Source organism: Cherax quadricarinatus, chromosome 6 (genome assembly GCF_038502225.1).
Source record: "Cherax quadricarinatus isolate ZL_2023a chromosome 6, ASM3850222v1, whole genome shotgun sequence".
In the NCBI taxonomy this organism is placed as follows: Eukaryota; Metazoa; Arthropoda; class Malacostraca; order Decapoda; family Parastacidae; genus Cherax; species Cherax quadricarinatus.
In genome coordinates, this window is record NC_091297.1 from 13,962,394 (window position 1) to 13,986,238 (window position 23,845).

The following is a 23,845-nucleotide window of genomic DNA, read 5'->3' on the forward strand; positions in this document are numbered from 1 at the left end:
AGTGCAACTAATGTGACATTTATTGTGGCAACGTTTCGCTCTCCAGGAGCTTTATCAAGCCATTACAAACAATACATGGACACAGAGGGTATATAAAGGCTCAGAGTGAGGTGAATACTAGTGAGGTACCATTTCGATGTTCACTAGTGGTAGTAGTAGTAGTAGTAGTAGTGGTAGTGACAAAAGTAATACAATATGGTAGAGCAATTAATTCGTACATGAGTAAAAGGATATAATAGCTTTTATATCCTTTTACTCATGTACGAATTAATTGCTCTACCATATTGTATTACTTTTGTCACTACCACCACTACTACTACTACTACTACCACTAGTGAACATCGAAATGGTACCTCACTAGTATTCACCTCACTCTGAGCCTTTATATACCCTCTGTGTCCATGTATTGTTTGTAATGGCTTGATGAAACTCCTGGAGAGCGAAACGTTGCCACAATAAATGTCACATTAGTTGCACTTGTGTCCTTTTACTTTACATACACAACTGTAGGCCAGACCAACAAGGGGGTGGCACAGCAATATACTACTCAGACCAACTAGAATGTATCACTAATACTTGCACAAGGGATGAACATGGGGAATATATAATAGCTAAACTCAAATCCAAATACCTACAAAAACCTCTCACAGTGATAAACATCTACAGAATTCCACAATCAAACATTAGCCAATTTAGTCAAAACCTAGGAAGTATGATAACTGATGCACGCATGAACAAAGATCACTTACTACTCTCAGGTGACTTCAATATAAATCTCCTGCAAGACCAGGACCCACACGTTACTGAATTCACAAACACAATGAGTAACTGCATGTTGCTACCAACAGTAACAAAACCTACAAGAGTTGCAGAGACTAGTGTTTCCCTACTTGACCACATCTGGACCAACATCATATCCCCTTTAAAATCAGGCATAATTACAGATAATACCACAGACCACTACCCTACTTTCCTCATAACAACACTTGGTAAAATACCCCAAGACACTACAAAAGTCACCTTCAGACTTCACAATGAGGCAGCCATTAATAACTTCACAACAGCAGTAACAAACATTGACTGGCACACTGAGCTAGAAATCTATACAGATATTGACGATTGTTTTAATAATTTTCTAAAAAAGACCCAATACCTTTATAACAAGCACTGCCCTAAAAAAACTAAACAGATGACAGCTAAGAGACTGAACAGTCCCTGGCTAACACCCAGCATTCTCAAATCCATAAATACAAAACACCGATATGAAAAACAGTACAGAATGGGTCACATAACCAGAGACCAAACAAAACGTTACTCGTCAATCCTAACCAGCCTGATAAGAAGGGCAAAAAAATTGTATTATGAGAACAGATTATCCAACTTACGAGGTGATATAAAAAAGACCTGGAAGACCCTATCAGAAATTCTGGGAACAAAAAAGATATCACGACATAGCGAAATAAAATTAGCAAAATCAGATGAACCCCAACTCCCACCAACAGAAACAGCAAACAGACTCAATGATTTCTTCTCCACTATAGGCCAAAACCTTGCCAATAATATCCCAAGCTCAGATACCCCAACAAATGACTACCTCACTGGCAACTACCCGAACACACTGTTCCTAGCTCCGACTAACCCATACGAAGTCTCCCTTATTATCAACGCACTGAAAAACAAGGCAGGAGATTTAAATACCTTACCACCCTTTATATACAAAAAAGCGTCACAAGTACTATCACCAATCATTGCAACACTCTTTAACAAATCCATTGAATCCTCCACCTTCCCTACAGTTCTCAAAATAGCAAGGGTCACCCCGATTCATAAAGGAGGAGACCAAACAGAGTTGAATAACTATAGGCCAATATCCAATTTACACCCTCTCTCAAAAATCTTCGAAAAATTAATTCATAAACGAATCTACTCCTACCTCATCTCCCATAACATTCTCAACCCCTGCCAATTTGGATTCAGGCCTAATAAAAATACTAACCCAACAAAAAGCTGCAGTAAGAATAATCACTAAATCCCATCCCTGGCAGCACACCCCCCCACTCTTCAAAGATCTAAACTTACTCCCAGTTCAGTACATCCACACTTACTACTGTGCAATCTATATCTACAGGGCCTTAAACTCTAATATCAACCTTGACCTAAAACGCTTTCTTGATAGTTGTGACAGAACCCACAGGCATTACACCAGAAACAAACATCTCTACGACATTCCCCGTGTCCGACTAAACCTTTACAAAAATTCAATGTATGTCAAAGGCCCTAAAATCTGGAATACCCTACCTGAGAACTCTAGAACTGCAGACACATTCATCATCTTCAAAACTACCATTAGAAAACATCTTATCTCCCTGATACACCCCGTCAACTAACTACACGAATACCACCTGGTGGTTCACACTTACACTCGCTCACTCATTTGACCATAAACAGAAATATTAATCTCAGTCTTAAAATAATGAATCCTGTGATACTCCAATACTGAAACTATATACTGTGCCAAAACAAAAGCATTCACATTGCTAAACTCACAAACTAGTATTTAGTCACTTAGCCATAATACCAACTTACCTCATAATTTGTAATATTTTACAATTAAGAATAAAACTAAGTATGCCCGAAATGCCTAGCCATGCTAAGCGTTCTAGTGGTACACTCTGTAATCACAATTTTACTACATGTAAACCAAACAATAACCAAATTTCTGTAAACTCAGCATTGTAATCCTTATAGAGAATAAACTTTGAATTTGAATGATGCTATTATACACATGCTAGAACATATATACACTGCAATAGAGAAAAAAGAAGTCCCACTGGGGATCTTCATTGACTTACGTAAAGCTTTTGATACAGTTGACCATGACTTGCTCCACGTAAAATTGTCACACTATGGTATTAGAGGGCACTCCCTCAACTACCTCAAGTCTTACCTCAGCAACAGAAGCCAATATGTGTACGCAAATGGGGCAAGCTCTTCCGCACAACCAATTACAGTTGGTGTCCCACAGGGAAGTGTCCTTGGCCCTCTTCTCTTTCTCCTATACATAAATGACCTACCAAATGCTTCGCAATTACTCAAACCCACACTTTTTGCAGATGACACTACATACGTCTTCTCTCACCCGAGCCCAGTCACGCTAGCCAATACTGTAAACACCGAATTACAGAAAATATCTACCTGGATGAGGACTAACAAACTTACATTAAACATTGACAAAACCTACTTCATTCAGTGTGGTAGCAGAGCTACAGATGTACCTCTTAACATAACGATAAACGGATCACCTATCACAAAGCTAACAGAGGGAAAATTCTTAGGAATCCACCTCGATAATAGACTCAAATTTCATACACATATACAACAAATTTCTAAGAAAATTTCCAAGACTGTAGGCATACTATCGAAGATACGGTACTATGTTCCACAGTCAGCCCTCCTGGCCCTTTATCACTCTCTTATTTACCTCTATCTCACCTATGGAATTTGTGCATGGGGCTCAACAACAACTAACCATCTCAGACCACTAATTACCCAACAAAAGGCTGCAGTTAGAATGATAACAAATTCTCACTACAGGCAGCACACTCCACCAATATTCAAAACACTCAACCTACTCACCATACAAAACATCCATACTTATTATTGCACTTACTACATACATAGAACACTTAACTCTGATATTAACCCTCCCCTCAAACATCTCCTTGCCAACCTCAACAGAACACATGACCATAATACAAGGCACAGATCACTCTTTGATGTTCCTCGTGTCCATCTCACGCTATGCAAAAACTCAATGCACATAAAAGGCCCTAAAATCTGGAATTCATTACCTGTAAATATAAAAGAAACACTACCTGTTTATAAATTCAAGTCTCTTCTCAAAGTTCACTTACTCACTCAAAACCAAATAAATACTGAATAACTGAACCATATAAATTGTATATCCTAAATGTTACTCACAATTATATCACACAAATGTTAAACCTAACTTTGTTATTTTTTTTTTTCAAATACACTACCTGAATGAACAGCAATGTATGCAACCATATGACCTGTCTTTGTAATACTCATTTGTATTTTATAGTTATCTGTTTACAATAATGTCTTATCACTGATTTCATCATTGCTTAGTTAATCTTAAGTTAATTTTAAGCCAGCCCGTAATGCTATGCATAGTATAAGTGGCTTTGGCATGCTGCTCTTATCTGTATTTTTTTTGTACCTCTGTATGTATGCTAAAATTTATAAATAAATAAATAAATAAAAGGTAATGAACTCCAGGTAGGTCTAGTCACAATCATGACAAGTTACAAAGGTATTTACAGATTACAGAGGTACGTAATGGGTCCAGGGACTGGGCTCCCAAAGTTGTGATGGCTGAACTAGGTACAAGGTAATGAACTCACAAGTTACAAAGGTAATGAATCCTGTAAGAATGGTTACTTACGTTTATACATGGCTACAATCATGAACAAATTATAGTGTAATGAGCAATTCACACTTCCACACCCGGTCACAACTGTAGTGAGTTATTGGTGCAAATATTGATTGTTGAGACACACACACACACACACATATACAAATTCATACACACACACACACATAAACACACACACACACACACACACACACACACACACACACACACACACACACACATACACAAACTCATACACACACACGCACACACACTCATACACACACACACACACACACTCATACACACACACTCATACACACACACACACACACTCATATACACTCATACACATACACACGCACACACAAACACACACACAAACACACACACACACACACACACACACACACACACACACACACACACACACACACACACACACACACACACACACACACACACACACACATTCCGATACCTTAATAAGGAATCATTCAAGACACTGTACACCGTGTATGTCAGGCCCATACTGGAGTATGCAGCACCTGTTTGGAACCCGCACTTGATAAAGCACGTCAAGAAACTAGAGAAAGTACAAAGGCTTGCGACAAGGTTAGTTCCAGAGCTAAGGGGAATGTCCTATGAAGAAAGATTAAGGGAAATCGGCCTGACGACACTGGAGGACAGGAGGGTCAGGGGAGACATGATAACGACATATAAAATACTGCGTGGAATAGACAAGGTGGACAAAGACAGGATGTTCCAGGGAGGGGACACAGAAACAAGAGGCCACAATTGGAAGTTGAAGACACAAATGAGTCAGAGAGATAGTAGGAAGTATTTCTTCAGTCATAGAGTTGTAAGGCAGTGGAATAGCCTAGAAAATGACGTAGTGGAGGCAGGAACCATACCCAGTTTTAAGACGAGGTTTGATAAAGCTCATGGAGCGGGGAGAGAGGGGGCCCAGTAGCAACCGGTGAAGAGGCAGGGCCAGGAGCTAAGACTCGACCCCTGCAACCACAAATAGGTGAGTACAAATAGGTGAGTACACACACACACACACACACACACACACACACACACACACACACACACACACACACACACACACACACACAGGAGCTTGGACTCGACCCCTGCAATCTCAACTAGGTGAGTGCACACACATACATACACACACACACACACACACACACACACACACACACACACACACACACACACACACACACACACACACACACACACACACACACACACACACACACACACACACACACACACACATGCACACATGTGGTAATGCTTTATTTACAGCTAGCAAAGTCAGGGTATTTCTCCAGAATGGTCTGCAATATACCACTGTGGATAAAGTACTTTGCCATTTCTTGAACATTTCTGAGCGAGTTGTTTCTAAATTCATTAATTTTATCACACTCCAGTACATAATGACGCAGGGTGTGACAATAGTCCATCTGGCAAAGTTTACATTTCGTTTGGTCTACATCTGGTGGTGGTGATTTAACCTGCCAAAGATACTTGTAACCCAGCCGGAGCCGGGCAGTAGTGACATCCAAGAGTCTGCTTATTTTGTTGGATGCACCATAGACATGTGGCTCCTCCTGCATGATAGAATGATGATAGATGGACTCACTGGTGTCAATCTCCCTGAGCCTTAAGTCCATAAAATTCAGTTGAAGTTCTTTTCGTATTATTGTTCTCAAACTACTACCTGACAAGCCAAGATTGTAATCTACTCCCTCTTTGAAAGCATACAGCTTAGCCAGTTTATCAGTTCTATCATGCATCTGAAGACCAATGTGAGATGGAATCCACAGCATGTGCACTCTGACTCCACTGTCCACAATCCTACCATACCTGTGTCTGGCTTCTGACACAAGCATGCAACAATTTATGCTTAATGAGTTGAGAGCATTTATGGATGACAGAGAATCAGTTACAATTAAACTGTCAATCTTTGATACATAGATGCATTTCAGTGCAAGGAGTATGGCAAACAGTTCTGTCTGAAGGGTAGAGGCCCAATTATTGATGCGTGCTCCAATTTCTTTAAGAGAGCCATCACTCTGTACGACAACAGCAGCACTACCAGCTGCACCAGTGGATTGGTGAACAGAACCATCAGCGTAAATAATTTGCGAGAGTGTGTGCTGTGTGACTAAGTTATCAATACAGCTTAAGGCCTCATGTTTGGCTTCAAGGCGAAGTTTTGGTTGTGATTTAAGAAGTAGTTTGGGGGGAAATGGAGGAATGGTAGTTTGGAATGGGGTAATATTCCATGGAGCGGAGAAGTGCCGCTGTTGCCTTACTTGACATAGATCATGTATCTGATTCATGCGGAGGTCGGTTCCAGTTTTTTCGATCCATCTGGAGGAGTGTTCACCAGTGCTGAGGAAAGTTTGGAGGGCTTCTGTGCAGGGGTTTGAATGAGCTTGCCTGAGCATATTAACCCCAATTAGGATATTTCTTTCAGTAACACGATCTCTGATGCTTGGAATATCAAGTTCTTTTTGCATATTTAAAATTTTGGCAGTACGAGGGCATCCTAAAATGATCCTCATTGCTTCGTTCTGCAGTTTTTCCAGCCCTCCAAGCTTCCAGTCAGACACAAGAGCAAGTAGTGGCGCAGCATAATCAACCAATGATCTAATATAAGCAAGATACATCATTTTCACAATTTTAACATTAGCACCATACCTGGGGTGAAGCCCTGCCACAACTCTAAGTGCTCTTAGTCGTTCTTTGTATTGGCGACAAAGTCTTGTTACAACAGGTCCAAGTAGTGGAACCTCAAAACCTAGATGCCTGTATCTGCTTACATATTCTAGAAGAGACCCATCGTGCAATTGGATCTGACGAACTGTGCCTCTTTGTCGAGGAGGACGCCTATTGAGTATCTTTGTTTTATCAGTAGAGATTATCAATCCCAGGTCCTGACACGAGGCTAGTACATGATTAAGAATGTTTTGGGTGTTGGAGAATCCGGTGGTGTGAATCATTATATCATCAGCAAAACTAATCACATAATGATGGGGCTGACTAGGTATAGCATTAAGTAATGCATTAATTAGAATATTGAACAGTGTGGGACTGAGCACACCTCCCTGTGGGGTTCCTAATTCAAAGTCTTTAGTTACACTTCTACGTCCCTGGAACAACACAGACGATTTTCTGTTGGACAGGTAGCCTTTAATCCAGCGGAGAAGCCAACATCCATTCTGGCAAGTTCACTAATGATTACATGTCGGTTGGCTACATCGAAAGCGGATTTAAGGTCAAGGAAGGTAGTGTATGAGCTCCTTCCATGCATGAAACCATGTAACCGGGGAGACAAAAATTGTTTGATTCTGTACATGAGACGATTAAGAATCATTCTCTCAAATGTTTTACACAAGCAGCTAGTAAGAGATATTGGCCGAAATGCATTTTGTTGATTGGGCTTAGGAATTGGAATGATGAGGCTGTTGGTCCAAGATTGAGGGAGCTCCCCAGTTACATAGCTCATGTTATATAATTCAAGTAATGGATTACCTGTACTCGACACAGCAATCTGAGTATGTTGTAAGTAATACCATCCTCACCAGGCGACGTGGAGTTGCCCTTAGTTAGTGCTGCATCAAGTTCATAATTAGTGAAAGGAATGTTGCAATCATCTGCCTTGCTGAGCATAAAGCAAACAAGTCTCTCCCTTGCATCATATTTGTCATTTAATTTTGCCTGTGTGGTACAGTGAGGTACATTAGGTGGCAGTAGCCTGAACTAACTCAAGTGGAAGTTATCATTGAATCTGAACCTCTTGTTTAATGTGATGTATGACAGAATTCTAATTTTATGCTCAATATTACCTACTTTGTCTCTCTCTCTCTTTTCATCTTTGTAATTTGTGATAAGGTGTAAGACCTCGCCTGTACCATCCATTATATCATTATTCCTCCTCATCTGTATGCATGTCATCCAACACTTGTTGGTGTATTCCTTGCTGGTGTCCCCATCTGGTCTGTCCCCCCAGAGTCCTTCCTGTCTCTACCGTAAATACTTCCTTAAATCTCGTGTTGATTATTATTATTATAATCAAGGGGGAAGCGCTAAACCCGGAGGATTATACAGCGCCTGGGGGGGGATGTGGAAGGCATTCAGGCTTAATTCGGGGAACTGGAGCACAGATCCAATTCCCTAAATCAAGAGCCCCTCACCAACATCAAGGAACCTTCCTTGAGGGGAAATCTCGTGTTGAGCTCCTCACATACCTCTTGATCGTTTCTTGTGAGTTCTCCACCTTCTTTCCTCAGCCTTATCACCTGGTCCTTGACTGTTGTCTTCCTCCTAATGTGGCTATACAGCAGTTTCGGGTCAGATTTGACTTTCGATGCTATGTCGTTTTCATATTGTCGCTGGGCCTCCCTCCTCATCTGTGCATACTCGTTTCTGGCTCTTCTACTAATCTTCTTGTTTTCCTGGGTCCTATGCCTCCTGTACCTTTTCCATTCTCTGTTGCACTTAGTTTTTGCCTCCCTACACCTTCGGGTAAACCAAGGGCTCATTTTGGTCTTCCTATTATTTCTGTTTCCCTTGGGAACAAACCTTTCCTCTGCCTCCTTGCACTTTGTTGCCACATATTCCATCATCTCGTTTACTGATTTTCCTACCATTTCTCTGTCCCACTGAACCTCCTGCAGGAAGTTTCTCATACCTGTGTAGTCCCCCCTTTTATAGTTTGGCCTGTCCCCTTCAGTTCCTGTTACCTTCTCCACTTGTAACTCTACTATATAATCAAAACTCAGAACCACGTGATGTCCTCAATGTCTGAACTGCTCAGGGTGAACACAAGATCCAGTCTTGCTGGCTCATCCTCCCCTCTCTCTGGTTGTGTCCCTGACATGTTGATGCATGAGGTTTTCAAGTACCACATCCATCATCTTGGCTCTCCATGTTTCAGGACCCCCATGTGGCTCCAGGTTTTCCCAGTCGATCTCCCTATGGTTGAAATCGCCCATTACCAGTAACTTTGCTCTGCTCGAGTGAGCTCTTCTTGCCACCTCAGCCAGTGTGTCCACCATCACCCTGTTGTTTTCTTCGTACTCCTCTCTTGGCCTCCTGCAGTTCTGTGGTGGGTTATACATCACTCCAATGACTACTTATGTTCTCCGGACTGAATTGTACCTACAATGTAGTCTCTTTCTCCAATCATGTCCATGCCTTCCATTTCCTCGAATCCCCATTGGTGTTTTATGAGCAGTGCAACCCCTCCTCCCCCTCTACTCCTTCTATCTTTCCTCAGGATCTGATATCCCGTTGGGAAGATTGTGTCTGTTATTGTCTCAGCGAGTTTTGTTTCTGTGACTGCTATGATGTCTGGGGATTTTTCATTGATTCTTTCGTTCCACTCCTCATGTTTATTCGTTATTCCATCTGCGTTAGTGTACCAGTTATTCCATCTGCGTTAGTGTACCAAACTTTCAGTTTCTTTTCTATCATTGTGGTCATGCAAGAATATTGGGGTTGGGGGAGCGAGAGCCTTGGTGGGGTCCTATATGGGGCTGTGGTGTAGGTGGGGTTTGTGATGATTGGGGTGGGGTCAGAATGCCCATAAGGGACAGCTGTTGGGGTGAGGTTTGTGATATGGGGGTTGGTGGCAGAGGGAACAGTAAGTGGGATGTAGTATAGGTTGCTCAGTTGCGTTGGGAATGTCGCGGTTGGAGTCTTTTGGTGGGAGATTCTGTGGGGTGTGTTTGCCCTTCCTCCTGTGTCTGGGTCCTGCTCATCTTCGTCATTGCCTCTCGTTCCTCCTTGCGTCTCTGTACCCTCTCTTTCAGTGTAGTCCTTTCTTCTTGTGTTCTGTCGCAGTCGAGGTATACTCTCTGGTACCCCTGTTTGTCCCTCAGTCTTGCTTTCTCTTGCAGAATCCTGGTTCGAACTGATTCTTCCTTGAAAATTACTTTGACAGGCTGTATCCTTCCACTCGCAAACCACCCAATTCTCTGAAAATTTGTCACCTGGGTCATATCGCCCTCACCTATTGTTTTCATGATGCCTTCAATCATTTTTTTCTCCTCCTGTTTTATTTCTTCGAAGTTGTCCCCCTTGGCTTCTTGGAGCCCGTACACAAAAACTGACCTCGCCCTTTCCTCCTCCCACTGAGTCTCCATCTGCTTCCTCTGAGGCATTTTATTCCCTTCCATTGACATGTTCTTGCCTTCAGTCCCTGTCATATCTGAAACTTCTATTCTCAGTGAACTGTCTTTCATGACCAGCTGTCCCTTGCTACTGCAGTTGGCTGTTAGAATCTCTGCATATAGCATACCTTCATTGTCTTCGGACCTGTCATTTGATCTTAGTGTGCTCCTCGTCTTTTCCCTGGCCCCACGTGGGTCTGATAGGGCCTTCGCGTACGGCATGTCTTTGTTGCTTACCGTCCCCTTGTCTGCGCCTGACATTGAATTTCCTGATGTCACATCTGAATTGTTTCAGGCTTTGCAGTTTCTCTTCTAAGCACTGTATCCTAGCTTCTGCTGCTAAGACCTGTACTTCCCACTTCCTGCACTCTTCAGCTATCCGCTCCTCCATTTTCTTACCAAGCTCTACAGTAAGCTCTGCAGTAAAGCAACAGCAAAGAACTACAGACCAATAGCACTAACATCCCATATCATAAAAATCTTTGAAAGGGTCCTAAGAAGCAAGATCACCACCCATCTAGAAACCAATCAGTTACACAACCCAGGGCAACATGGGTTTAGAACAGGTCGCTCCTGTCTGTCTCAATTATTGGATCACTACGACAAGGTCCTAAATGCACTAGAAGACAAAAAGAATGCAGATGTAATATATACAGACTTTGCAAAAGCCTTCGACAAGTGTGACCATGGCGTAATAGCGCACAAAATGCATGCTAAAGGAATAACAGGAAAAGTCGGTCGATGGATCTATAATTTCCTCACTAACAGAACACAGAGAGTAGTCGTCAACAGAGTAAAGTCCGAGGCAGCTACGGTGAAAAGCTCTGTTCCACAAGGCACAGTACTCGCTCCCATCTTGTTCCTCATCCTCATATCCGACATAGGCAAGGATGTCAGCCACAGCACCGTGTCTTCCTTTGCAGATGACACCCGAATCTGCATGACAGTGTCTTCCATTGCAGACACTGCAAGGCTCCAGGCGGACATCAACCAAATCTTTCAGTGGGCTGCAGAAAACAATATGAAGTTCAACGATGAGAAATTTCAATTACTCAGATATGGTAAACACGAGGAAATTAAATCTTCATCAGAGTACAAAACAAATTCTGGCCACAAAATAGAGAGAAACACCAACATCAAAGACCTGGGAGTGATCATGTCGGAGGATCTCACCTTCAAGGACCATAACATTGTATCAATCGCATCTGCTAGAAAAATGACAGGATGGATAATGAGAACCTTCAAAACTAGGACAGTGTTAGAATGTGGGGCAGAAGTTTGTGGCAATAGGAGGGTGGGTGCAGGAGGAAAGAGGAGTGATTGGTGGAATGATGAAGTAAAGAGTCTGATAAAAGAGAAAAAGGTAGCTTATGAAAGGTTTTTACAAAGCAGAGGTGTTATAAGAAGAGCAGAGTGTATGGAGAGTAAAAGAAAGGTGAAGAAAGTGGTGAGAGAGTGTAAAAGGAGAGCAGATGATAGGGTGGGAGAGGCACTGTCAAGAAATTTTGATGAAAATAAGAAGAAATTTTGAGAGATAAAAAAGTTAAGAAAGCCTAGAGAACGAATGGATTTGTCAGTTAAAAACAGAGTAGGGGAATTAGTAGATGGGGAGATGGAGGTATTGGGTAGATGGCGGGAATATTTTGAGGAACTTTTAAATGTAGACGAAGAAAGGGAGGCGGTAATTTCATGCACTGGCCATCTTTTAGGAGTGAAGAAGAACAGGATGTGTGGGGGAGGTGCATGAGGCATTACATATAATGAAAGGGGGTAAAGCAGCTGGAACTGATGGGATCATGACAAAAATGTTAAAAGCAGGGGGGGATATAGTGTTGGAGTAGTTGGTAATTTTTGTTTAATAAATGTATGAAAGAGGGGAAGGTACCTAGGGATTGGCAGAGAGCATGTATAATTCCTTTATATAAAGGGAAGAGGGATAAAAGAGATTGTAAAAATTATGAGGAATAAGTTTACTGAGTATACCAGGAAAAGTGTATGGTAGGGTTATTATTGAAAGAATTAGAGGCAAGACAGAATGTAGGATTATGGATGAGCAAGGAGGTTTTAGAATGGGTAGAGGATGTGTAGATCAAGTGTTTTCATTGAAGCATATATATGAACAGTATTTAGATAAAGGTAGGGAAGTTTTCGTTGCATTTATGGATGTGAAAAGACATGAAAGAGTGGACAGGGGAGCAATGTGGCATATGTTGCACGTAAATGGAATAGGTAATAAGTTAGTAAATGCTGTAAAGAGTTTTTATGAGGATAGTGAGGCTCAGATTAGGGTGTGTAAAAGAGAGGGAGACTACTTCCCAGTAAAAGTAGGTCTTAGACAGGGATGTGTAATGTCACCATGGTTGTTTAATATATTTATAGATGGGGTTGTAAAAGAAGTAAATGCTAGGGGAGAGGGGTGGGATTAAATTATGGGGAATCAAATACAAAATGGGAATTGACACAGTTACTTTTTGCTGATGATACTGTGCTTATGGGAGATTCTAAAGAAAAGTTGCAAAGGTTAGTGGACAAACTTGGGAGTGTGTGTAAAGGTAGACAGTTGAAAGTGAACATAGAAAAGAGTAAGGTGATGAGGGTATCAAATGATTTAGATAAAGGAAAATTGGATATCAGATTGGAGAGGAGGAGTATGGAAGAAGTGAATGTTTTCAGATATTTGGGAATTGATGTGTCAGCGGATGGATTTATGAAGGATGATGTTAACCATAGAATTGATGAAGGAAAAAAGATGAGTGGTGCATTGAGGTATATGTGGAGACAAAAAAACATTATCTATGGAGGCAAAGAATAGTGGTACCAACACTCTTATATGGGTGTGAAGTTTGGGTTGTAAATGCTACAGCGAGGCGGTGGTTGGAGGCAGCGGAGATGTCCTGTCTAAGGGCAATGTGTGGTGTAAATATTATGCAGAGAATTCGGAGTGTGGAAATTAAAGTGTTAATCAGAGGGCTGAAGAGGGGTTGTTGTGGCAGTTTGGTCATTTAGAGAGAATGGATCAAAGTAGAATGACATGGAGAGCATATAAATCTGTAGGGAAAGGAAGGAGGGGTAGGGGTTGTCCTCGAAAAGGTTGGAGGGAAGGGGTAAAGGTTTTGTGGGCAAGGGACTTGGACCTCCAGCAAGCATGCATGAGCGTTAGATAGGAGTGAATGGAGACAAATGGTATTTGGGACCTGATGAGCTGTTGGAGTATGAGCAGGGTAATATTTAGTGAAGGGATTCAGGGAAACCAGTTATTTTTATATAGCTGGACTTGAGTACTGGAAATGAGAAGTACAATGCCTGCACTCTAAAGGAGGGGTTTGGAATATTGGCAGTTTGGAGGGATATGTTGTATATCTTTATACGTATATGCTTCTAAACTGTTGTGTTCTGGGCACCTCTGCAAAAACAGTGATTATGTATGAGTGAGGTGAAAGTGTTTAATGATGATGAAAGTATTTTCTTTTTGGGGATTTTCTTTCTTTTTGGGTCACCCTGCCTCGGTGGGAGACAGCCGACTTGTTGAAAAAAAAAAATTCTACAAGTACATGTGCAAGGTATACAGGCCTAGCTGACATCAGTGACATACTGCTATACAGAAAGCCCCTTGTTGTGCAGAGCATTTCGGGCAAATTAGGCCAATTTTGTCCCAGGATGCAACTAATACCTAAGTATCCATTTTCACTGATGGGTGAACATGCACAACCAGTGTATGGAAACATGCCCGATGTTCCACCCTTGCCGGGAATCGAACCTGGACCCTCAGCACGTGAAGCGAGCTTTGCCACCAGGCCACAGGCCACCGTACTTATGATAATTTATGTAACTGTTTGGCAAGTGAAAATTGTAAGGAGCATCTCCTACCACCACAGTTCAAAAAAAAAAAAATATTATGGGCTCACTTACCGCTTTCATACTGCATCGTTTATTGTCATTAATTTGTATGATTATCGTATACCTTACATATTTTTATTCATTCATTCATTTTCCAACCTGCTTATTCCAGTTCAGGGTTGCAGGTGGCTGGAGACTATGCAGCTTTGGGGACAAGGCAGGAACCAACCCTGGACAGGACACGTGTTCCATCACAGGGCATCCTCACACACACACCCACACACACTCATACTGGGACAATTTCGACACGTCAATTAACCTAACATGCACATTTTTAGGATGTGGGAGGAAACCAGAGTACCCAGAAAAAACCTACACAGACATGGGGAGAATGTGCAAACTCCACACAGACAGTGGCCCCAGCTGGGAATCAATTTTTTTTCCTCATCACTGTTATGAAACTACATTAAGCAAAACATTATTCAAGGACCTGCTGTACTGAGTTTGAAGGAAGGTCTGTGGGCATGCCAGCAGTGGCGTCGCTAGGGTTGGTGTCACCCGGGGCGGCATCTTTGGTGTCACCCCTGTGAAATCTAAGGGCGGGGGATGGGAGGGGAGTAAACCCCAGTTACGTCACTACTTCATGACCAATGACTAATGTGTTTTAACAATGAGAATATTTAAGGGCCATAAACTGAACAGGAGAATACAGTGGACCCTAACTTATGATATTAATCCGTTCCAGAGAGCACAGTGTAAGACGAAATCATCATAAGTCAAATTAATTTTCCCCGTAAGAAATAATGGAAATCAATTTAATCAGTTCAAGACACCCAAAAGTATGAAAAAAAAATATTTTGCCACATGAAATATACATTTTCCTACACACAAAAAGAAGGATACATGCACAATATATATTGTGCATGTACTGGTGTACTAAATGAAGAATAAATGACACTTACATTTATTGAAGATGTGGTGATGAGTGATGAGACACTGTGTCCTGGGAGTGCCTTTTCCTCATGAGTAATGTAGGTCCTGTTTGGCATTTTCTTCCAGAACAGGCCTTATCACACTGTGTATGCCACTACAATTCTTTAATCTCTCAAACCAACTTTGCTGGCCTTAAATTCACCAATATGAGCATTAGTTCCAGGCAATTTTTCCTGTTCACCTGGGTGGTGTGGGTCGCATCCTGGGGCACAAGATTAAGGACCCCAATGGAAATAAGTTATACAGTCCTCGATGACACACTGACTTTCTTGGGTTATCCTGGGTGGCTAACCCTCTGCGGTTAATTGTTTCTCGGTATTCTCGATAAGCCACACCAACAACACTCTCCACATCTTCGAGTAGTACAGCTGACCATGGTGCAGTAGCAGCTGACTGTGGTACAGCAGCAGCAGGTGGTGGTACAGCAGCAGCTGATGGTGGTACAGCAGCAGCTGACCATGGTACATTGTTATTATAATCAAAAAGAAGTGCTAAGCCACAAGGGCTATACAGCTGCCCATGGTACAGCAGCTGACCATGGTGCAGCAGCAGCTGACCGTGGTACAGCAGCAGCTGACCGTGGTGCAGCAGCAGCTGACCGTGGTGCAGCAGCAGCTGACCGTGGTGCAGCAGCAGCTGACCGTGGTACAGCAGCAGCAGCAGCTGACCATAGTGCAGCAGCAGCTGACCGTGGTACGATAGTATTTCTCACCCTTTTTACCACAGGGTTTGCCCTAGAAGCTTTCTTTGGGCCCATGGTGGCTTATTTAGCAGTTAAAAGCACTAAAAACACTGGAATATAAAATTTATCGAATATATGCATGCAATCATCCGCCCTGGCTTATAAACAATGTCACACTAGCTCAGCTGAGGCACTCAGGCCAGACGGACCAGACAGCCGCGTTCGGGACAAATGATGCAAGTCGAGTTTTTCGATGTAGGTTGGGATCAAATTTTATGCTGACAAGCATCGTAAGTCAGGGATCCACTGTACTTCTCAACTTTATTAATGATAAAATAAATAATCATAGTAATATTGAGGAAACAAACTCAAATACCACTTTGAGTACAGGCAACAGATCCTACATTTACTCATCTTCAGCAATGCAAAAAAAAAAAAAAAAAAACATTGCAATATCAGAGAAACACTAGTTCCGATTTGACCTTGAGTACAGGTAACATCTCAGTGAATCTGATCTTATATATCCTTGCCTTCAATCCTGCAAAATCATATATCACATCATTAAAATCAATGATTTTTCCTATATAGGCTTATTTGTACTCTGTAATCGTATAATAGGCTATATAGAAATGAAGGATTCTTATGTTGGTACAGCACTGTTTTGGGCATTAGTGTCACTTTCTTTAGAGGCTCTATGGTGTCACCCGGGGTGCCCCCCCCCCCTTACGATGCCACTGCATGCCAGGGTAAGAGGCTTGGGACAAGACATGAACTGGACTATTCATGAATTAAGGTTTCTTTTTTATTTGGCTTAAAGATAAAAAAAAGGAGGGGGAACAACTTGGAGGAGAAACAAACAGAAATGGTACATTCCCCTCGGCATCCAAAAATACCCTCTGAGGGACACGTAGTGCTGCATGGTAATTGCCCCCACCCTACCTGATATACCAGTAAACCACCAGGATGGTACTTCCTGCATTAATAGGAGCCAGACTCAGTCAAGAAGAGGTGGGAAGCCAGCAACACACCATGAGTCATACCCCTATGGCTGTCACCTCCTGGAAATAACTGGCACCCTCCAGGAATACTCTCATCATCCAAGGACACATGAGGCTGCTCACTGGGGTCCCAAAGGGTGGCCTAACACATCCCGACAATCCAATTCCCATGGCAAACAACACTACCCAAGGTCCTTAATGGAATGAAACAAATAACAATCCTGTTCCCTCTGTCTAGGAGTTGCTCACAAGAGGAAAATATTCCTAGATAAAGAAGTAAAACAGAGAAGAGGAGTGGTAGGGGTAATTTAGATTCAATCCAAAGGAGACAAGAAGTCTAATTACCCAGATAAAAAGCGCTTCACCAAGGGCTGCCCTTCAAGAGAAAAGCATGTACGGAGTACGCAGTTCCCACTATATAAAAGCATTTGCACATACAGGGGGAAAAATGTTTATGATATGTGTAATGGCTTCCTTGTTAGCAAATAAAACATTTCACAATTCAAATATTTATTGTAGGTAAATATAATACATGATCAAGTAACGTGGCACATGCTTAATGCAGAATAATCCAATGATTAATAGTAAAACAATCCTAAACCTTGTATACACTGGATGAAATACATTTTCCCCATAAAGTATTCCAATTACCATGGAGCCATGAATCACGAGCACCTGTGAAATATTTTAATGTTACAGTAAGACTAATAAATGAGTATTTTTAATGTTACAATAAGACCAATAAATGAGTTTTTTCATACTACTAGTTCAGTCAAATTGTATTAAATATGTAGATCATGCTAGATGTGATGTACAATCAAAATACAGTGTTTTTAACATTCACATGACAAATTATATTTTACATATAGATGAACTGTTGCAACTCTCCATATTAACATCAGTGCGTAAGTGTACATACTCTATACATATAGTACCACATAAATAGTAAAAGATAAATAATAGAGTGATGTATTCACAAATAACTGTCAAAGTAAAAAAAACTATCACACAACACTGCACTTTAAATTCTGCTATTATTCTAGTGAGTTTCATTTTGTATTATATTAAAAAATATGCACTAAAACTGAATAGATCATATAGCACTGCAATGAGTTTCATAAAAAAAAATCATGTAAGATGTTTAGTTTGCTCAATACAACTTAAAACAAAATCTTTGCAACATTGATTATTTCACATAATTACAGAAGAAATACTGATTGCTCTTGCTGTTTTGCAGTTTCAGTTTCATGCAGTGACACTATTTCTGCCAGTAATTCACTACATGTGGTAGAAATTCACTGCATAAATAACTTCTGATTATATCTAGATATAAATAGTTCATTACTGTAACTTGTTTAGCTATCAGAAGTTTGTGGCCCATTCCCTGGACCCATTATGTGCCTTTGCTATCCTTTGACTACTGTCCACACCATGGGTATGATAGGTTGCATAATAAAAATATTAAATTATGATCACCCAAGTCCAGCATCACTGGATGTTTTATCCAATTCCCTTAAATATGGTTAAAACATCAAGTTGTACTGATTTATACTGAAATTTATAAGAAATACCAGTAATAGAAAGAAAACAGATTTTAGCATGAGAAATCCATCTTGAAGAAAATACTGACTGGTTCTTAATTTAAGTGTCTTGTGCCAAGTATAAAAAAAAAAAAAAAGACACCTGTCCAGGCAAAGTTGGGATATACTGACACAAAGTTGGGATAAATTATTATTATAATCAAAAAGAAGCGCTAAACCACAAGGGCTATACAGCGCTGCAAGGCAGGAAGGAAGCGGGGGTATCAGGTGACAAAAGGGAGAGGGATAATTAGTAGGTTACAGAGAACAGCAGGGCAGTGGATAGTACAGTGGACCCCCGGTTCGCGATGCTATCGGTATCCGATAAATCCAGTAACCGATGCATTATATCGCAGAAAATTTGCCTCACTTCCCGATACAAAACCCGGTATGCGATGTGGTTCGTACGAGATGTGTCCATGTGTGGCCTGAACCGCCCCGTGTGTGACAGTGTTTACAAGCCAGCCAGTGTGCGCGCATCTAAGGATACATTCGGTACATTCCATATTATCTATATTATCACTGTTTTTGGTGCCTGTTTTTGCAAAATAAGTCACCATGGGCCCCAAGAAAGCTCCCAGTGCCAACCCTTCGAGACCAAGGGTGCTAATGACTGTTGAAATGAAAGAGATAATTGCAAAGTACGAAAGTGGAGTGCGTGTGTCGGAGCTGGTCAGGTTGTATAGTAAACCCCAATCAACCATCTCTACTATAGTGAGCAAGAAAACGGCAATCAAGGAAGCTTTTCTTGCAAAAGGTGCAACTGTGATTACGAAACAGCGACCTCAAGTGTTAGAAAATGTTGAAAGACTGTTATTGGTGTGGATAAATGAAAAACAGATAGCAGGAGATAGCATCTCTCAAGCAATCATTTGTGAAAAGGCTAGGCAGTTGCATGATGATTTGGTAAAAAAACTGCCTGCAACTAGTGGTGATGTGAGTGAATTTAAGGCCAGCAAAGGTTGGTTTGAAAGATTTAAGAATCGTAGTGGCAGACATAGTGTGATTAGGCATGGTGAGGCTGCCAGTTATGTTGTGCGACAGAGGTCCAGTGACTCTTAAGCTGGTCCTAGTGGCATTAAAAGAAGAAGAGAAGTAACCCCAGAAAAGGACTTGCTACCTCAAGTCCTAATGGAGGGGGATTCCCCTTCTAAATGCTAACACCATCCACACTCTCCCCTCCTCCCATCCCATCAATCATCACCAGATCTTCATTAAAGGCAAGTGTCAATTATTCTTTCGTTATTTATCGTTATTTATTGTTATTGTTGTTATTGTAATTACTATTCTATTGCATTAAACTTAATATTTCATGTGGTAAAAGTTTTTTTTTCATACTTTTGGGTGTCTTGCACGGATTAATTTCATTTCCATTATTTCTTACGGGGAAAATTGATTCGCTTTCCGATATTTTTGGTTTACGATGAGCTCTCAGGAACGGATTAGTATCGCGAACCAGGGGTCCACTGTATAGGGGTAGAGGGTAGCAAGAGATTGAGGTAGAAAGGGCTGAGGGGAGTGCAAAAGGTATCACCATCAGAGTTTGTGGAGTAAGTCAGTTGTAAAGTTGGGATAGAGATGGAGGATATAGTAGAAGGAAATTTATTCACATGTTCATAAGTGCACTACACAAAGACAGCCTGGTGGAGGGAAGATTACTATAATCATAACCAAGCGCTAAACCCCTAAGGGTCAGTGGGAAGAAGGTAAAATAGAGGATTTATACTGCAATTTGTATTTGTTTTATTTTGACCATTGGTTTTTTTTTTTTTTTTTTTTTGGTAAAGAGTACAGTAATTATTTGTGCATATCTGATATTTTTACCAAATAATTGTTGAATTTTTTCCCCAATTTTGCATTTTTCATTGATAATGATTTAATCTGGGATATCCCCCCCCCCCCCCCCACCTCAGCAATCAATATTACAATTGAGGGGTAAGTGCAAAACCCATAAGATCATAAAACACACAGGGAATGAGAGGCTACCAGGTTGTGTCCAAAGGGAAGAATGCATCCACTTCCTTGGATCAAAAGCCCCACACAGGCATTAAGGTTTTTTCTGTCTTTCCTCTTGTTTTTGACCAAATTCATTTCCTATTTTTTGTGTATGTGACAGTTTTCTGAATGTGTGATAAACTTTTTTTTTTTTTTTTTAGTAAACATTAGTTAAGAAATATGAAAGCTGATTAAGTCTTAGAATGACTCTTCACAGTTTAAGCTCCTATATTTTACATGTTTTACTGGGTTCATTTTATAGGCTAGGAATGCATCTGTTGCATGAGTAAGGGACACCTAGATAGGACAAAAGTAATTATGGAAAAAAATCATGGGAAAGTCCTTTTTACCAAATACAGTACATGTATATGTAGGACAAATGCCAATTTTTGTGAGCCATAAGTGACTTACTATAAAGATATACATGTATAGGTGAATAAAGAGGAATTAATATAACTGTATTCAAAGTTAATGCCATAATATTTTAAATGTGTAATTTATCTTTAGAGATAACATTATTCCAATAACAATATTAGCAAAAAGAGCCAAATAACAAACATCTACTTCCTCTTAACTACTGTCTAGAAAATCATCCCAACCAAAAATATATTCAGAATTTACAATAAGCAAACATCTTGGTATGTGATTATGATTTAATGACTGCTTCCTTTTTAAATAAGCAATATTAATCAACCCCCTCCTCTCATTATCCTATAATTACAGTCTGAGGCAACATAGAAAGTGCAGCTTGCTAATTTGTGACATCAAAAGCAGCCAACTTACTATATACAACTTCTTAAATATAATGTATTCTGAAATGAAAGAAGTTTATCCCTAAGTTGAGATATCAGTAAAGTTTGCCCCCCCCCCCGAAAAAAAAAAATCCTACAACAGCTCAATAAACATTTCAGAATTAGTTACAGCCATATGCCCCATCAAGAAGAATGGAATCATCTACAGTAGTTCCCCCATATCCGTGGGGGATATGTTCCAAGACATACAAGTCATTTTTTGCTTACATACATACCTATGATAAAGTTTAATTGATAAATTAAGCAAAATAAGTCTAAGATTAGAACTGTTTCACTGATGGGAAACTCCATGGCTTCTCTTAGGCTCTGAAGAACTGCCAGCATCACCACTTTTGTGCTCTGGGGCCATTATTAAGCAAAATTAATGGTTATTTTTTGAGCCACAATAAACCGTGGATAACTGAAACCACTTATACTGAATCCATGGATATGGGGGTCCTATTATATTTACCTTTTTAGCATCAAAATAGAGGTTATATTATTATTATAATAAAAAACCAAGTGCTAAGTCCACTAGGGTCAATATAGGTTATAAATTTCAGTTTCTCTAACAATTATAACATGTTCACAAAAGATCCATTAGATAAGAGATTATGGCAATATACAATTTTTATTGCAACTGGACAAGTATGCTTTTTGTTATCTAATTTTTTTTTTAGTAATATTGACAAAAGACCTACATATATTTAAAAAAATGAAAATTAATATTAAATAAGAATGGAAATGAAACCTTGGATAATACTGAATTTGTGGATTATTAATATTACAATATCACCCTTTCCCAAAATGATGGCATTTATTCATCTCCACTTTAAAACAAATAAAAATAAAAATAAGCCAGTTTACAAAAAAAAAGTGAGGATATTGATGTTAGCTTATATTGCTGTAATGGCTGAATGTTTGAAAATTATACTAAGCTGGTTAACAAAAATCACCTTACCTGCATTACTTTTGTCAATACAGTATAAGATATGAATCTAACACAGATATTACTAATATCAAATGATGTAAATTAAACTTAAAGAAATACAAGATGAACTACAATCATCACAACACTAAGACTGTGATTGCATCAAGAGCCTTTATCTCAAAAATTATATGCAAGTTTAAGGAAAAACATATTGCAATACAGGTATTTATTTAAAGTTTAATTTAAGCGCAGGCAAGCTACAAGTAAATTTTTAATAATGAAGCATTATTAAGCACGTCTCAGAAAAGTAATGCTCGTTTATTACCAATCACAGTTAAGGATGCTAAATTATTTGGGGATGAAAGCAGATAATCATGCAGAGGCTAACTTCTGGAGTTGATCATCTCAGGTCTCTTGATGAAAGAGTCGAGCAATTTGAAACTCCCGTCAAGATTCAATTTGGACCTAAAGAGAAATAGGACAACAAGATACATACAACATTGCAGTGTATAAAAAATGTTGTGGGGGGTAAAAATAATAATAATAATAATAAAAATACATGCTTAAAAAATATTGAAATTGAATTAGTGTACCATAAAACCAAATAAACAAGGAAGAATAATCAAGTGAAACTAAAAACTTTACTGTAACCCCAAATGAAAACGATTAAATATATCAGTCCTTAAAGTTTCAGAATTTCTATACCTGCCGGTACACAACCCTAATGCAAAAATAATTCTATAACCAAATACACAGTAAATGTACACTAACACTCCATGGATATAGCAGTAACTACTGAACAATAATAATCAATATGAAAATATACAACTTGAAGGGAAGAATAACAATCATGCTCAATTAAAAACTGGCTACAAGTATAAAAACTCATCATGCAATAATTTTTTCAAGTAGAAGTAATACAGGCACTGTACAGGTTTTTAAAACAAATATTAAGCACATTTCTAGAAAATGCACTTAATTAGTAATTCAAGCTAAGCTTTGTAATTGTTACAGTAATAATTTTATAGTTATGACTGGTACATTCAACACTTTCCTAGGCTTAGAAAATACCTAGCAGTTACTGATGGTGGGCATCTGAAAGTGTAAACATTTTAAAAAATAATGAAAGTTGTAGAAAGGCACTTAATGTAAGACTGGTAACAGACAGTACAGTACTAGAATGAAACATAGCCACCTATAAGCAGAAACCACAAATTATTTTATTAAAATAAATTTGTGAGGAAACTTCAGGGCCTTGATAGGAATACATTTACTCTACCAGAAGTAGAATTACAGCAAATTACTATGTAGTACTTATTTAGAAGAACTAAGAAAGAATTCCTTTCTCTCCTGAGTGAAGATTACAAACATGATCTTTTGTTTCTCCTCATAAGGATATCCTG

General features: G+C 39.8%; 1 protein-coding gene across 1 annotated transcript in view; it reads right to left on the minus strand.

Moving 5' to 3' along the window:
• Positions 1-17,638: 17,638 nt before the first annotated feature.
• Jwa (PRA1 family protein Jwa) overlaps positions 17,639-23,845 on the minus strand; it is a 36,371-nt gene continuing 30,164 nt past the window's right edge. Inside the window, exon 4 of the mRNA XM_070080513.1 lies at positions 17,639-22,907. Coding sequence (XP_069936614.1) covers positions 22,826-22,907 — 82 coding nt within the window. The 3' untranslated portion in view covers positions 17,639-22,825. The remainder of the gene's footprint in view (positions 22,908-23,845) is intronic.